Source organism: Carettochelys insculpta, chromosome 18 (assembly GCF_033958435.1).
Source record: "Carettochelys insculpta isolate YL-2023 chromosome 18, ASM3395843v1, whole genome shotgun sequence".
NCBI lineage: Eukaryota > Metazoa > Chordata > Testudines > Carettochelyidae > Carettochelys > Carettochelys insculpta.
This window is the reverse complement of record NC_134154.1, coordinates 3,928,026-3,945,497: the sequence shown is the minus strand read 5'-3', so window position 1 is coordinate 3,945,497 and position 17,472 is coordinate 3,928,026. Positions and strand designations below refer to the sequence as shown.

The 17,472-nt window shown below is 44.5% G+C and overlaps 1 protein-coding gene across 1 annotated transcript; it reads left to right on the top strand.

Moving 5' to 3' along the window:
- The first annotated feature begins 3,511 nt into the window (after nt 1-3,511).
- YWHAH (tyrosine 3-monooxygenase/tryptophan 5-monooxygenase activation protein eta) lies at nt 3,512-13,444 on the top strand. Its single transcript, XM_075012353.1, has 2 exons — nt 3,512-3,854; nt 11,994-13,444. Exons 1-2 carry the CDS (start codon nt 3,768-3,770, stop codon nt 12,648-12,650), a joined length of 744 nt encoding a protein of 247 aa, XP_074868454.1. The 5' UTR covers nt 3,512-3,767; the 3' UTR covers nt 12,651-13,444.
- Nucleotides 13,445-17,472: the final 4,028 nt, after the last annotated feature.

The window sequence follows — 17,472 nt, the reverse complement described above, 5'->3', positions numbered from 1 at the left end:
TGACTCCCCGAGTGCATGCAGAAGTGTATGCCTCCAGCAGTCTGCTTCTGTAGCTGTCCTCAATGGTACAGTAAACTCCGCTTTACATGATTTCAACATACGCATTAACTGTATTACCATGAATGTCGAAATCCCAGGCTTCAGCTCCCTGCTTCCCCCAGCTGGGGGAAGCCGCGGGGCTGCTCCTTGCAGTGCTAGACTGCTGGCTGCAAGCACTGGGGGAAGCCAGGGGGACCTCACTGCTGGGAGGAAGTGGGAGGAGGAGGGGAAGCCCCTCAGTCCTGGGGAGTCAGAAGCCAGGTGCAGCTTGGGATTTTACTGCACAGGGGAGGAGGAGGAAACTTTCAACCCTCTCACCCCAGGCTTTTCTTCTGGTGGAATGCACTGGAACAGAGCTCCAGAACCCTTTTTCTGTTAGAACACCAGAAAAATTTTCACCATCAGTTCTGCAGCAGCGTGGGGACTGGGGCAGGAGCCCCTGCTGGTTCCATAGCAGCGCAGGGACCTGGCAGGAGTCCCTGCCACCTTGCAGCAGCACTGGGTCCAGGGCATTAAAACTGAACACCCTAACTCCTATGGGGAATCATCAGACTTGAGCTCCGGTACCTTTTTTCTAGAAAAAAGCACTGCCCTCACCACCTGCAACCCAGGCCTTGCAGCAAAATAAGGAAGAGAGAGGATGATTCTGGCAGGGGTTACTGGCAGATTTCCCTGCTTCCTCCTTGCCAGTGGCTCCTGCAGCTCTGCCCTGTCTGCTGCATTCTGTCCTTGCTGTGTGCCAGCCCCATGTGGCATGTCAGTGCTCCACAACTGACATTCTAGCAAAACATGGATATCTAGGCGCTGGAACTAGCAGTCTGAGATGTGCTGCAGAACTCCCTGGCTTGAAGTGATTTCCATTGTATACAGGATTGAGAGTCTGGTACAACAGCTCTTAGCACCCCTTCTATAAAAATTGTTCCAGCCCCACTGCACAGGCACTGCCGTAGATGTTGATGGGATTCTGAACATCGTAAATGTCCAGTCTCTCTAGCTATAAGTCCCTGCTCCATGTGGTAACCATGCCAACAGCTCTGTAACCCATTTATAGGAACAATATTTCTGAGCTCTGCTGGGAATCGTGAAGCACTGCAGCATTATGCAAAATGTCGGACACCTGAGTTCTGTGGGAAGCCCTGACACTCAGCAGCATGCTATGCTATAACTCATGTCACTCATATGAATGAGCTTTTCCCATTCTTGTTGGTAAAGCCTGGATGTCATCCCACGTGTTGAGAAGAGCAGTGTTGTCTCAGTAGCTCTGTCACCTTCTGAGTCACTTTGCACATCTGCATGCCTCAGGGTATGTTTACATTTAGGGCTGGTCTACTCTTGCAGCTTTGCCATTTCTCCATCTTTCTGGGCTGTGAAAAATCACACTGAGATGTGTAGCCATGCCAAGCTAACTCGTAGCGTAGACAGTGCTACCCTGCGGCACTGGAGCTATTTAAATGATTAGAAGGAGAATGGTATGTACTAATTCTGTGTGAAATGCAACCCCAACAGATTACTAAAATCTGCGCAGTGTGCATATCTATCTATATTTGAAAGTCATAAAGGGGAATATTTGGGGAGTAGGTAGAGAATAAGGTCACATGTTTTTAATTAGACTATTGAATGGGACAGTGAGCTTTTTTGGAAGGATGAAGTAGGATAATAATCCCCTGATGATCTGCTCTGATTTCAGTGATGGGTGAACAAGACAGATATATTTGGGTTAGGTTAGGGTTGATTTTGGTTTAATTATTCAATTTTTATTTCTGCAAATGAACAATCGGGTAGCTAAGGCTGTGTCTACATGGCATCTTTTTTTCCCATGATACTTTTTTCAATGTTTCAAGGTCAAAATAAGTAAAGTCAAAAAAATTATGTTCACGCAGCCACAGCACTGGAAAATGAAGCATTTACATTAAAAGGGTCCCAGTTTGAAATAAGAGCAATGCATTGTGGGCAGGTACCCCACTGTGCCTGGCATCTCATTCCCTGGCCAGGAATTGTGAAAAAGGCATCAGACACCAATGGGCACTGAGCCCATGGTTATTGATGACGATGATGACCAGGAAGTGCAAGGTTTCCTGGGAACGTGGAAAATGTCCCATCAGTCCCTGGCTAGAGTGACTAGCTGGGGAAATGGTTTTTAAAATTTGTGGGGCTTGCAGGGGGGTGGGGTGGTTTTTGCTCACATGGGGAAAAAAGCAGCAGAGCTTGCAGTATTAACTAGAATGACTACTACCTGGGCATGATGGGAACTCTCTCTGGTGGCCAATAAAGATGATAAGAGCTATGCTTTGTTCACATACATTCATTTTCAACCTTGAAAGTGGGTAGTCAACAGAAGTTGTTCACAGAGTTAGAGGTATTATTCTGAGGGAAAAGCTCTCTTATTGCAATTTGTCATCCATGGCAGTGGGAACGCTGCATTTTTGTTTTGGGTTTTGTTTTGTTTTTAATGGACAAAGGTTTGGTTTTGTTCTTTCAAAAAAGCCCTGCAAGTGTAAACAAGCTCTAACATTCCTGCAGGCACCAGCATCTGCATCGGCAGCACTTCTATAACATTGCCCATTATAAATAATTTTATGTAAATAATTTAGTCAATTCTGTAAATATGTAATCCTTGTGAAATAAAAGATATGCTAAAATAAATTAGTGCTATCACTTAGGCAGAATGTGATGGGCATATTCCCACTGATCCCATTATTGGAGGTACGGTATCCAGGGCTTCCAGGGACTATCAGTTTTAGTGAAATGTAAAACAAGTATATGAAAAATACAAAGCTTATACTGTAGCAGCAACGAAGGGTCCTGTGGCACCTTGTAGACTAACAGAAAAGTTTAGAGCATGAGCTTTCGTGAGTTAACTCACTTCTTCAGATGCTGCATATACTGTTATATGCTTATACTGTTTCATTTCTCACACAAAATGACAATATAGCATAGCTAAAATAATGCACTGGAGAAAATACCCTGCATTCCATGGCTTTATACAGGAGATAGATTTTAGAAGAGAAATCACACACACTTGTAACACAAGGTATGATGTTTTGCACGACTGCTGCTACCTATTGGCATAAGGCAACACTGCTGGATGATCTTAAGCATTAGCCACCCACTGAGGGTTGCCTGGGCATTGTCTAGTGGATTTCATAGCGACCACGCCCTTTCTCCAGGGATTCCTAACCGCCACCCTCAGTGCTGTAGTGTATGACTGTGCATGTTGGAAGCAGGCCAGCACGGCCTCGCCCAGCACCGCCGCCTCGTCTCCCACCTCCACCTTTGCAGCAGTAAAATGCAGCACTCTTGGTGCGCATGCGTTTTGCCCAAGCGCGTCTCGGGGTGGTTATTTATAGTAAGTGACGTCACCTAGAAATAGAATGCGGGGGAGCAGCGCCTCCTCCCCTCCCCTGCGGTCTCTTTGACTCCACCCCCTTCCTTGCCCTCACAGCGCGCAAGCGCAGGGGGCGGCAACAGTGCGCGAGGCGCTGAGCGGGTAGAGAGGGGCGCGCGAGAGTACACGCTGGTGAGGGAAGCGAGCGACCGAGTGCGCGCGCGCCGGATCGTCACTCCGCAAACGGTCGTTGAGGTCCCTGCCAACCGCCGCCCGGCGAGCGCGGGGCGCCAACGTCCGCGGAGGGAGCGCGCTAACCGCCGCAGCGCAGACTCTCCCTTTCGTCCCCGAGTGAGCGGGGTGCTAGCGAGTGCCCGGCCCGGCAGCCACTACGGAAGCGGCCATGGGGGACCGAGAGCAGCTGCTGCAGCGAGCCCGCCTGGCCGAGCAGGCGGAAAGATACGACGACATGGCCTCGGCCATGAAGGCGGTGAGTGGGGAGGAAGGGGCTGGCAGCGGCTCCCGCGCGGAGGGAAGGTGGCCCGCCGGGGCGGATGAGGCGGGTCACTAGCGCCCACCTGGGTGGGGTGCAGTCCGCTTCCGCTGGCTGCTCTGTCTCCCTTCTCAGGGGCCCCGGGGGGCTCCTGATCGCCTGCCCTTTTTCTCGCCGGGGGCGGGCTGGGGTGGGATTCGCCGCCGCTGCAGCGAGTGTCCAGCCCCGCTCTGCCTCCCCTGGGTTCGCCTCAGGCTGCTGAGGCTGCCCCTGTTCCCTGCCTCTCAGCCGGGCGGCTGCCGGGCACGCGGCAGGGGAGCTGGCATCCTGCCGTGCCCTTGCCGCGGGAACTTCCTCTTCCACATCGATCGAGCTTCGCCCGCCGTCCTCCGAGCTGGGCCGGAGATGCTGGGTTTGACCTCGGGGCGTTGGTTGAGCGTCTGTCTAACCTGGGTACGGCCTGGAAGCGTTAGGTGCGGGTGCTGGATGTGCGGCCCGGCGCTCGGTTCCCAGAGGTGAGTCTGGGGAAGCCTAACATGGCAGGAGGACCCTGTCCTTTCTAGATGTTTCTCTTGCATCGAGGAGGCCTTACCCACCAACCTGGGGAGCTTTCATTCACAGATCATGTATCTGGTGCATCCGGGAACGTAAACACTCACAGCACAAGATCTTTCAAGACATGCTTTTGTTTTCCTCAGTGCAGCAGCAGAGTTTGCTTGCTCTGATGCTGTGCTCTCTCTGTGCATAGTTTTGAATATTTCAGTGTATTTAAGTAATATTCAAAGGTAGATTAAACCTGCTCCTTTAAAATCAAGCATTTTAATGGTAAGTTGTACGGAACTGGTAATAAATTAGCAAACCAGACTTCTCATGCCTAGACTTCTCTTACTGTATGCGAGATCCAGTGAAAAGTATTTTAAGCTTTTGAAAATTTATTATTAAAATTAACACTAACCCTTCTTCTCTAATGCCTAATTCTTATTTATGATCATATTAGTTTGTGCTTAACATCCAAAGGCCCAGCTGGTTCATAGCCCTGTTGTGAGGTGGTGCTGTCTGAATAAGTAGACATTCCTGCCCCCAAAGAACTGGGTTTCATCACAGGGAGTTCATAGTACTGTGAAATCAATCCATCCAAGATTTGTCTAATAAGCCATTTTAAATTTAAAAAAATGTTTTGCTGTTTTTAATAATTTCATCTTGCTTGGAAATCATTCTTTGCTTGCCATATTTCCTCTACCCTCCAATAATGCATAGGACAGTGCAATTCCTATTAGGTTTTAATTTCAATATTTGGCTCAGTGCATTGAATTTTGAAAAAAGTGATAATTGCTGCTTTAACACAGGCTTCATATAACAAAAACAAAGCTAAAATGGAAGTTAAAATCTCTATTATACATGAGGATAAGAACACTGGTTATCTGAATACTTTTTTTTTTAAATCAGGTGTTCATTCTAAAACATACTGTAACTTACAGAACACCCTTATACATTTTGGGTGATTTTTGGGAAAGAGTGGGAGGGAGCTTACCTTTGATAAAAGGGGAATGTAGCATGTGGGCTCTTACAATTACACACAACTAACATTTCCCCTAATTAAGTGCAAATAACCTAAGCAAAAAGCTTTCATCATTTAAAGTAGCCCTTCTTTTCTAAAAAGGTAGTTATTTTCTCTGCAAATTAGTATCTCTGACAGTTGCAAATAAAAATGTAAACTAGCAAAAAGTCTCTAATGCTATTCATGTTATATGAAGGTACAAAAACAAAAATAGGGAATAGGGTTTGAATTTTAGTTTGTGAAGAATGTGAGAAATACATCCCATTTTTTTCTGCCAGATAGGCTAAAGACTTTAGCCTATGTTTCAAGTTAATACTAGTTTGGTAAGAAGCTAGTTGATACAGTAATTCTAATAGTTGAAACCTTAAAGGAAATACTGTATAATTGTAATGAAATCATGCAATCTAGTGCTGTTGAGATTTTTTTTCTTGGCTGAATGCTAGCTTTTTCCCTCCTACTAAGATGTGTAGGCAGGAGAGGAAAATAAAGCTGCAGTGTGACAGAGACTGCAAAGCACTCCCCTACAAGGTAGGGGCATAGTGACATTACACGGACTTTATAATCAAGCAGTTCACCCTACCAAGCATCTTCCATGGATTTTTAAAGGCTTCTAAAATTGATCCATTTAGTTTTCTTTCCACAACCTGCAGTTCCCTCCATGAGAAGTGCACTCAAACATACCTCTGTAAAATGGCATTTTGCCAAGGGGCGTGGCACATTTTATTTCATCAAATCTTTCTTTGAGGCTCCAGTAAACTGACATTGTTACTTGTGCTTTACTTCCTCATTGATGTTTTTAAATTTTATACAGAGAACAGTAACAGGCCATAGCTGGGGGAAAAACAGACATAGTAAATTAAAGATATGCTTCTGGCATAAGTCTGAAGCTTGAACAATTATATGAGGAAGTAATTTTGTATTAAATGCTTTGTTCAAATGAATTTCAGAAATAGAGCTGAGCTATTGTGCTGTATGTGCCATTAGGTGTAAAACTCAAAATATACAAATCCTTATGCATCTTGCTTAGTAGTTGGTTAGTCCATGCTGCTATTTAATGTTAGCTACCCAGTGACAAACCAAACTTACACTTTAAGTTGAAATTAATAAGCAAACTAACTTATATATTTGAGAGGAAATAAGCTTGAGCAATACTCGTGTAATAAGTGGAGTACTAAACTCTTCAAGTCCCACTGCAGATGAGAGGGAACTACAACATTAATGAATATGGTAGGCACATCATTTTCAGAAATAAAAATAAGGCTCTAACTTAATTTTTAGGGAGCTCTTGAAATTTCCTTTTTTCACATAAGGTTTTAAAAAATGCTGACATTTGCACTTAAAGGATTACATCTTCAGTTGTTTTCTTTTTCTATTTCTGATAGTACTGTGTGTGGAGCCTCTGTAAGCAGGGAAGCTTTTGATCTAATTGCTGTTCCTGCCAGGTGTGAGACGGTCCCGTGCAGGGGTGGGTAATAATTTTTGATGGGCAACTATTCCAAGAATTTGGTAAGTTGTCAAAGGCCACACTTTTCTGTTACTTTAATGGAGGCGGTGTGAGGTCTGGGATGGAAGCTGGGTACAGTAAACAGCTCTGGTTAGGGATTTGGAGTGCAGAAAGGGTGTGGGGTTTGGGTGAAGGAAGGGGTTGTGACCTGGTGTGGGGCTTGGGTGTAGGAGAGGATTCTGACTTGGAATAGCGTAGGAGAGCATGTGTAGGCTCTGGGAGGGGATTGTGACTAGGAGCAGGTGTGCAGGAGGAGGTTCTCAGAGGGTTTGTGCAGGAGGATATGGGGTGTCAGGCGTAAGCTCTGGCTGGTAGGCACTTAACCTGGGTGGCTTTCAGCCAGTGACACCCTTCAGCAGGTCCCTGCCTGTTAGGGCCAGTATGTGCATCTCTGTGCCGTGTGCACCTGGGAGGAAGAGTCTCCATGCCCTGCCCCCACCCCCTCCACAGCTCCCCCACTGTAGGGGCATGCTGTGCAGTCACATGTGCTGACTCCACCAGACAGCTGCTTTTGAGGGGCTTGGCTGGCAGGGAGCCTGCCAGTGGATCATGCTGGGCCACAAAATATTGGAAGTCCAGAGTATCATGGTAGGCCAGATCTGGCCCGCAGGCTGTATGTTGCTACCCCAGTCCAGTACCATGTGCTCGTATGATACTCAGGGTATTAACTCTGCATTGTATTGACATCCAAGTCAGCCTTGCTCAGTTGTAAGCAGCCACACTGTTAACCCATACCCAAGTTACTGTGTACTCGCTTATGTGCTTTGTCACCTGTGTAATTCTAGCACTTTTGTGGTCATATCCCAAGTTCTTTTTACTACAGTAAGCTGAGCCTCTCAATCTTTTGAGTTACTTGTGGGAGAATTTGTGTGCACCATTGACCAGACCTGGGGAGGAGGGTGTAAGTTGTAGGAAGCCATAAGAGAGCTGTCAGCACTCAAATGATTCACTCTGCAAAGTGGGTGAATTACTAGCTTGACTTACACTGGCACAGGACTTGAGTCTACGCTCCCAGACAGGCTAGCTAGCCTGAGTTGAAAGCATAGACTCAGGTGAATGGATTTTGTGTGTGGATGGAAGCTTGGGAGGCTGGTCAGTTGACAAATCAAAAAGTTCACTTGACCACTTATCTGATGATCAAATACTCAGCAAAAGTTTCCTGATGTAGGTGCTAGCTTGTCTTTTTGATTGAATCATGGTATCATTCTTTATTTGGGTGTGGGGAGGGGAGACAGTATAACATCATTGTATAATTTTTTTTTGAGTTAAAATAACTGTCAGGTGGCTTTTAATGAGAAGGATCTGAGGATGAATTTTCTTGGAGAACATAATTTTTTTTACTTGTTACTGTTCTAATAAACTAGCGATTGAAAATATTTGATAATATTTTTCCAAGCTTTACTGAGCAATTGACCAGTTATTTTTTGATTTGTCGTATATTTAATCTTATGTGTGTCGGAGTGGGGCAAGGGTCAGCACCTGAATAAAGAGCCTGTATGAAGATGAACCCTCCGTTACTCCTTATCATACTCCTAACATTGCTGTGGTAAAAGCCAGGAAAATATGATAAACCAAAAGCGTGCTCTCACAGGGTAAAAAGTACATTTTACTCACTGCAAAATCCGAGAGCTCTATTCCTCTAGCAAGAGGTCCCTATGGATATAGGGCAGGGGTCTGCAACCGAAATAGTGAGAGGAGCCATTTTTCAAATTCGGTTACAAAATCAGTACCTTAGGACCTGCAGTGCATGTGAATATGAGAGTCCTTAATAAGTGATGTCAAACCATACTTTTTGTAACCCCAGTTTTAACAACAGTGTGCACAATGATTTTTACTAGCTAAAAATTTCAAGTTTTTTTCACCCTTGGATTGGAGTACAAATGAGGAAAAGGAAAATGCTGTGCCTGGAAATAGCTCTTAAGCAGGAAGGAGCAATGTTCATGTCAACCCTCCACACCAGCGTTTCTCAACCTTTTTTAAATAAAATTATCAGCAGTCCTAGCTCCCCTGCTTTATACCAATCCCCCCTTCCTTCCTCCAGAGCCAGGCATCCCCAGTTGTCATCTCCCTCCCCCCAGCCCCCCGCAGTAATCGGCACAGTTGCCATGTGCTTCTCAAAGCACTGGGGAGGGATGTGTCTGCAGAGCAGTACACAGCGCTCCCATGCCTCAGAGGATTTGATGCTCAAAGAGCCGCATGTGGCTTGAGTGTACCCCCAGGCTTTTCTCGTTTCCTGGAGTCGGTAGCCTGTCAGCGGAGCAGGGAGCCCGCCTGAGGCAGCTCTGTGGCCAGGCCTTGCCCAGGGAGCTTGTAGAGAGTGGCAGAGAAGTCAGTGGCAGCAGCATCCATAGCTGCAAACGACTTGTTAAAGAGCCGCAGGTGGATGACCCCTGTTAGATGGGAAGAGGAGGTGTTCTCTGTCCTTCAAGTCAGTGTATTTTAACTGTGAATGGGATGGCTGGTTTGAGAAGAGTTCTGTGTCAGTGCGGGCAGCTTCATCGCATCAGAATGTGTCATCCACTACTAAGGCAAATTCTCATTTCTGCATTGAGTGTAGCAGGAGGTTACTTTGTTGGATTAAGAATGAGAGCCTGCAACCCCATGCTTCTCTAAGAGTAAACTACATGAGTGTTGTAGTTTGGAATCTTGGGACTCCAGTTAGGTTACCACCCCGCATCCAAAGTTGCATGTTGCATTCTAAATGAATGGACAACAGAGTGTCTGAACAATAAAATAATGCAAAAAACTCTTTCCAAGAACACACATGAAAAGTAAATTGGATGTGAAAAAAATGGAAAGAAGTGATATGAACATGTTCACGTGGAGCAAGGATGACCTTAGAAAGAAGAGGATCCATCATCTGGTTAAGAGGAAGGCAGGGGGTGTTTCTTCAGAAAGTATAGAGCAGTGTTTTTCTGAAGGACCACTTTGTGGGCTGGTGCAGGCCTTGAGATATCCTTGACACATTTTAGGAAGGCAGCAAGCCAGTCCCTGGTATTAAAAGGTTTAGAGACACTGATGCAGAGAACTCCAGCCATGAGCAGAACAAGAGTAGTGCAAATAGCGTCCTCTGAGCGTGAGGTGCTGCTGAGTTGCATACAGATCTTCAGTTCTCTTTTTCTCAAATGTAGACAACTGACAAGCAAAAGACCTGAATTTACAACGGAGTTTTGCTCCAGGCAGCCTGGATGAAAAATGGGCCTTTCCAAAACTGTCTTGAGCTTTAGCAGTGTATGGTCAATTCTACCTTGAATTTAAATCCCTGCATATACCATATACTTTATTGCATTCACTGTTGTGTAGGGGGGGGTGAATGTGCCAATATTCATTTTGAAGGTAATCATGTCAACAATATCGTCTTCTACATGAAATTATTCTAACTATGCAGAGGGAGGTGGGACAGGAAACTTGGGGGAGGGGGGAGGGGAAGGTTTTTTCACTTGTAGTTATTCCTGATCAAAAAATATTTTCAGAATGATTCCATGTTGAAGAATCATGGTGGAAAAGTGTATAATGTATTTAAAAGTACCCTTCAAAAATGGATATGTGGTTTGTACATTTTTTTTTTTCTTCTTTGACATATGGAAGCTGCCTGAAACCTCTAATGCACACACTCACACATACAGACCCTCTGCGGGTTTCAGGTGTATGTTGGCACTTCTCTTCCCTTAATCAAAGGAGTAGGTGCTAATTCCTAGATAAAGATCCATCTCTCAAATAACGTAGTTCAAAACTGTTGACATCTGTTTAAGAACAAAAATAGCACTGTTAATCAGATTTTACTTCCGGGGTATTGCAGTGTTGAAATCCTACTACTTGTTCTACCATCTGTAGTTTTCAAGAGCAGAAATCCATGGCTTGTGGGCTATTTTGAACATAAACTACTTGCAAACCATAAAATCATAGAACTGGATGAGACCTCAAGAGGTCATGTAGTTCTGTCTCCTGCACTCTTGTCAGAACTAGGTATTAATCATTCAGGCTTCCTTGGTCAATCTACTCACCTTAGGCAAATAGCAGTACTGCCTAACTGTACTAATCTGCAAAATGACCTAATTTTAAATTTTCTTTCAAATAGTGTGGCTAGACAGAGGAAAGTAGAATTGTGTTGAGGTCAAATGGAACTTTATTATAATACACAATGTGTCATATTTGTTTGGTGGGCTGGTAAGCACTTATGGTAAGCACTGACCAAGCATGTTAAAAATACATAGGAAGGTGGAATTGCCTCAGAAATATAGATGAAGCTTGTTGGAAAACTTACAACATATGGGCTACATCTACAGTAGCCCAAAACTTCAAAATGGCCATGCAAATGACCATTTCAAAGATTACTAATGAAGTGCTGAAATACATATTCAGCGCCTCATTAGCATGTGGGTGGCTGCAGCACTTCAAGATTTCTGCAGCTCATCCAGATGGGGACCCCAGGAACTTAGAAATCCCCTTATTCCTATCAGCAGGGGATTTTGAAGTTGGTGGGGTCCTTTCGAAAACGACCTCCGTCTGGACGAGCCAACAGCAGTGCGCCATCGCAATTTTGAAGTGCCATGGCCGCCCGCATGCTCATGAGGCGCTGAATACGTATTTCAGTGCTTCGTTAGTAATCTTCGAAATGGCTGTTTGCATGGCCATTTCAAAGTTTTGGGCTAGTGTAGATATGGCCATGGAGTGGTTGGGACGATTGTCCTATTTTTTAAAAAAGATTTTCTTATGCACACAGTTGAGGGGAATTGTGGATACTTAAGTTTGAAGTGAAAGGAGAGGGAAAAGGAGAGCAGGTCTGTGTTGCAAGGATAGGTTGATTTAAGCTATGCAATGTGAGGTACATTAGTAGCACAATATAAATGGACATTAACTTAGATCTACTTACTGCGGGGTCAATGGGAGGAGTCAATAGGAGAGTGATCAGCAGTCAGTTTAATGGGTCTTTAGTTAGCCCTTCTCTAGAAGGAATGTTTTCTTCTTTTGTATTTTCTAAGTTGTTGTTTATGGAAATATTGAATGAGGGTTGCATTCTCCTCTTCCTCAAAGCCAAGCTAACTTAAGTTGATCTTTCTGTGTGCATTTGCAGGTGACTGAGTTGAATGAGCCCCTCTCAAATGAAGACAGAAACCTGCTGTCTGTAGCCTACAAGAATGTGGTTGGGGCGAGACGATCTTCCTGGCGAGTCATCAGCAGCATAGAGCAGAAAACTATGGCAGACGGGAATGAGAAGAAGCTGGAAAAAGTTAAAGCATACAGGGAGAAGATTGAAAAAGAGCTGGAGACAGTCTGTAATGATGTTTTGGCCCTCTTAGATAAGTTCTTGATCAAGAACTGCAATGACTTCCAGTATGAGAGCAAGGTCTTTTATCTGAAAATGAAAGGAGATTATTACCGTTATTTGGCAGAAGTTGCTGCAGGTGAGAAGAAAAACAGTGTTGTGGAAGCTTCAGAGGCTGCCTATAAAGAGGCTTTTGAAATCAGCAAAGAGCATATGCAGCCCACTCACCCAATAAGGCTTGGGTTGGCACTCAACTTCTCAGTGTTCTACTATGAAATCCAGAATGCACCTGAGCAGGCCTGCCTTTTAGCCAAACAAGCCTTTGATGATGCCATAGCTGAGCTGGACACACTAAACGAGGATTCCTACAAGGACTCCACTCTTATCATGCAGTTACTCCGAGACAACCTCACTCTCTGGACAAGTGATCAGCAGGATGAGGAAGCAGGAGAGGGCAATAATTAAACAGCTTTCATCCCAGCCCTCAGTCATCCATTTCACCATCCCCCTCTCACAATATTTCCTTTCCATAGTCTCACTAAATATCTAGTGCTAAGCATACCTGTATTGTCAGCACAGCTGTTCAGATCTGCAGGCCACATTATCAGGAGGCAGTTTTGGATGAGTCTTCATGAGCATTGCTGGATTTTGTTTTTTTTTTTTTTAAATCTGCCCTCTTTATCATAGTTGCATTTGAGTGGTGCAGAAAGATGCATATTAAAGAGGTATTTTAGTTTGCCTGTTTGTTACGAAATATGGACAAGAATAATCAAAAGTGAATTAATCAGAAATCTAATCTTTAAATTTTCCATTTGAAACAAGCTGATAATGTTTTGTAAAGCAGTATATCGCATGCACAGCAAATTAGCCACTCAAAAACTTTTTCAGTTGGAGAAAACAGTTAAAAAGCTGATGTGAAGTGACAACTTCATCCTTTTGATCAGTTTGCAAACTGTTGAGTGTGAGGTTTTGGTAGCAATTTGTTTTTTGCCACTTTAACTTACGAGGTGCACAGACTTTCACTTAATGCAATGCATCTACTTAAAAGTTTTGATACTTGTACCCTCTTTTGCAGTTGTTTTGAAAAATCATGAATTTATTTTTTGTAAACTCTGGCTGTTTAGTTGTCTGTGTATTCTGACAGCGCCATGTCTGTGTTAGCCCATGTTAAGATGGATGACTCTGAGATGCCAGACTTCTAAATTAAATGTTTTGGAATTAAATGTATAAAATAAAATGCTGCTTCAGGAATATCTCTATATGAGCTGTCCTGTCATCTTTTCATAAGAATGGATAGTTGTAGCTGAAAAGCTTTAAACTGTACTAAATACCTTGAAGAGATTATAGCAATCCAAACTAAATACAGTAAACCCTTGCTTTACACATCTTCAGGCTGTGTGAAGTTTGCTTTAACGCATGGCTGTCAGCCTGCCTAGCTTCGGGGGCTGCAGGCAGTTAGGCCCCTTCCTCCTGTCTTCCCAGAGCGGTGCTCGGCACCACTCTGGGAACGCAGGGGGAAGGCTTTTAGCTTGCCAAGCTGCCTCCCCCTGCTGGCAGCCAGGCATGCTAAAACCCCCTTCCCAAGGGGGCACTGCTGGGCAAGGAGGGAAAAGGATTTTTAGCTGAGCTCAGGGAGGCTCTGGCTAAAACTCCCTTGCTCAGCCCCAACCTGCGTGGGGGGGGGCTCCCAGCCCCTGGCACACTACAGCCCCACATGGGGCTCTGTCTCCAGCCCCAAGCATGGCACACAAGGGTTGGGCACCAGCCCCCTGCTCCAACCTCCACAGCCCCAGCTCAGCCCCCCAGCCCTGCTCACCACCTGCACATGGCTCCAGCTCATTCCTCAAAGGGTGGGGTGGCTCCTCCCAGCTGCAGCCAAGCCCCAGGGAAGTGGAAGCCACAGGCACTCCCAGCCCTGGAGCTTCAGGGAAGTGGAAGCCGCAGGCCCTACTTGGGGACCAGGGTTCAAACTCACTGTGTGCAGCTCTGGTTCAACCTGTCCCCTGCAGCCCTAACCTACCCCATGCTTAATCCCCCTGCTCCCTCTCCCATGGCCCCAGCCCACCCTTAGGCTTAACACTCCCCATCTGCCCACTCCCAACCCCAGGACTTAGTTCATAAAGGAGCTTCAGGTGTTACTGCTGCCTTCTGGTTGCAAAACATGCGTTGCATGAGGTGGGGAGGAAGCTGCCCCCAATTTATGTGGAATTTGGGTTACGCAAGGGTGCACGGGAACATAACACTCGTATAAATCAAGGGTCCACTGTACATAACATTGCTCTTCTATATTCTAGTGGGGCTGCCAATTGCATATTCTAGAGCAGTAACTTGCTGCTGCAGTTGTAATGCAAGCCTGTTGGGTCAACATTTACAATATTCTAAAAGAGTATTGCTGGTTGATTTACTAATTAGGTAAGAAAAGACTTTAATTTATTGCTTCCATCCATGATGATTTGTAGATTCTTATTTTCTTAAAGTTACAATTGCGTTTTATGCCCCTTAATGAACTCTGACTTAATGCTACGGTTGCAGTTAAACTTGTCTTGCACTTGTATATACAGACAAAATGCACTCATGCTATTTACTGTTGGATTTTAAGGGGTTCCCCTCAAACTAGCTTAATCCCCAAATTCACTATTTGTTATCCTCTCATTTACAAATTAGTTTATATGTATTGATTCCTTTTCTGCTCTTCCATTGACCTATTTAGTCATGTTCTTTTCCTACCTCGGCCATCTCTTTATCCATTACAGGCTATCACCTCTCACCCTATTGTTGAATTCAGCCTGAGGTCACATTGAACATGTGTTGTCCAGCCAGCCTCTGCAGTTTCTCAGAGCCCTGGGGAGTAGAGTTCACTTTGGAGTTGAGTTGAGCTAGCTGGATCTTGGCTGAAGAGACACTTATTTCTGACTTGGCAACAGGCCAGACAGCCTCAGGTCTCAGGGAGGAGTTGCTTGACACCTTGCTTCTCTAATCCCTTGCTCACAGCTAACAAATCTCATGGAGAGGGTGGAATCTTCCCTACTCCCAGTTTCTGCTGTGCAAGGCTATGGTCCTTTCACAAACAGCTGCAGTTCTGAGCAGTTTTGTCCTGTGTCCTTTCTCTGTTTGAACCTATTATGTCCAGCTACACTTTGTCAGCTATGTTATCTGTTGCCATATTAAAAACTTATTTCTGCTTACATTGCAGCTAAAAACATTAGTCGTACCATTACAAGCATGCTACACAGCTATTAAAAATGGTTATGTAGAGTTTCTAGGAGAAGACAGCAGTTGTATGGCAACCTATGAGCAGTTAAAGGAGGGAGGAGTGATCCCAAGTTACTATTTGGGGAGATCGCAGCCTTACAGGGATTGAAGAGTCTACTTCCTGCAAAAGTTATCTTGGTCAGCGGTAACCCTATAATTTAAGGTGTGTAAATACTCTGCCATGGATTTGGCTATGGCTGTGAACAGGAGTGGTGTGTGTGAGAGGTGATTACCCTTAAAAATTTGCAGAAACACAGAGAAAATAGCGGAAAAGAATGCCACAAGGTAAGTCTCTCATAGGAGCTCAAGAAAATTAACAAAACCTCTTTCAAAGTCTATATAAATTACCTTTAGTGGTTCTTAGTTTTCAGGGAATTGTATAAATTAGTGACTGAGCCATTGATTTTAAAACTTACTTTACCTTTAATTTAGACTTTGTTGCCTATCATCTTGATATACTAACTGAGGTGCTTTATTCATCCAATGATTTATTCTCCGGACACCTTGTGACATGAGTGTAATATTAACAAAGTTAGTGGATCCTTCTGTTGGAAACCTAAGGGTATGTCTTCTCTTCCAGGATTTGATTTCGTGTCTCTAGTCAACTGCAGTACTTCTCAATCTTGTGAGAAGTAAGGGAGATAGACTGGAGAGTTTCTCCCATCGACCTTCAGTGAGGACAGCCAGGTAAGTCTTTTGTAGATAAGTCAATTCCAGCTACACAACTGCCATAGCTGGAATTGCACATCTACAATCGACTTTAAGGTCTGACCTTAGAAACCTGCTCACCACCTTCCTTTACTATCTAATAATAAAGACTGGCTTTTAAGCAGCTGTTACATCAGTGTGGACGGCTGGGGAGATTTCATTCCTCCTAGCAGGTCCCACGTATACAATGCATCATAAAGACAGGGTTATTCTGAGGCCTCTTTTCAAGTACCTGGACAAAATGAGTTCTATATGAGCCAATTCATTCATTCACCTCCTAATTGTCTTCAAGCTTCAACTATGGGGGAAGTGGCCACATCAAATGTGTGAAGTTTAAGGGTATTATACCTTAACAGGACAAAATCAGGAACACACTGGCATTCGTGTCATTTGCTGAAGGAGGTACTGGTCAAAAATCAACCTAACTGATCAAGTGCCTAAGAACATGTTATGACTAAGCCAAGTTTGAGCCATCCAGCCACAACAGCAATTTCCATGGGAACTACATCAGCTTCTACTGTCCTTTGGAAAAAGATGTCCTTATTTCTGAAATCTGTAGCTCAGCTATGTGGTGGGTGAGCCATGATTTTCCCTGACCATAGCCTGGTAGGACGGCCCTGCAGCCTAAGCAGGACTCCTTTCTGCCCATTCTCTTTACAGTAAGTATGGTTCCTTGAGATGTGGTGTTCTAAGGCCACTCTTAGGCTGATTTTTTTTTTTTCCCCCACCTTCCCCTAGCAATGACTATTGGAGCTAGGTCCTGCACCCTGCTTGCCTTTAGGCCTCCCTGGGTGCAGAATGGGCCAAACTGTCCCTCAAGTCATCCTTTAGCAGTTCAGCAGAATACCAAAGGCGTAAGATACCAATAGGAAGGAAGTAAGTGGATTATGGAATCCATGTGGAAAACAATCTCTCTAAGAACCATGTTTGTGTAAGGTGATCAACTATTCTAGCTGAATAACTTTTATAAAGTAACTCTCCAGCATTGTTTTTCCCTTGGATAAAAGCTTGTGTTTCTAGCTTCTCAACATGATAGTCCATCCTCTAATCCTTAAATCCATATTATACATCAGTTGGGATGTAGTCTATTTACAGGCAAGCAAAGCTGCCATTGTCAATTCAAGAAGAAATGTGCATGCTACTTCATTCACATGGACCTCTCAGCACCTGGTTTGCATTTCTGCATATTAGTCTTTGGAATGTTGTTTACTCACTACGGTGAACTTCAGTGCTTACATAGGAAGATGGATGGAGGGAAAAGACTGCTAAAGAGAAGGGTGATTTTGAAAATGCATGCAATAAACTATTTAAATGATGCAGATTTAAG

Coding starts and splice junctions, on each gene's coding strand:
- YWHAH (XM_075012353.1), top strand. CDS start 3,768: ATGGGGGACCGAGAGCAGCTGCTGCAGCGAGCCCGCCTGGCCGAGCAG. Junction 3,855..11,993: donor TGGCCTCGGCCATGAAGGCG/GTGAGTGGGGAG, acceptor GTGCATTTGCAG/GTGACTGAGTTGAATGAGCC.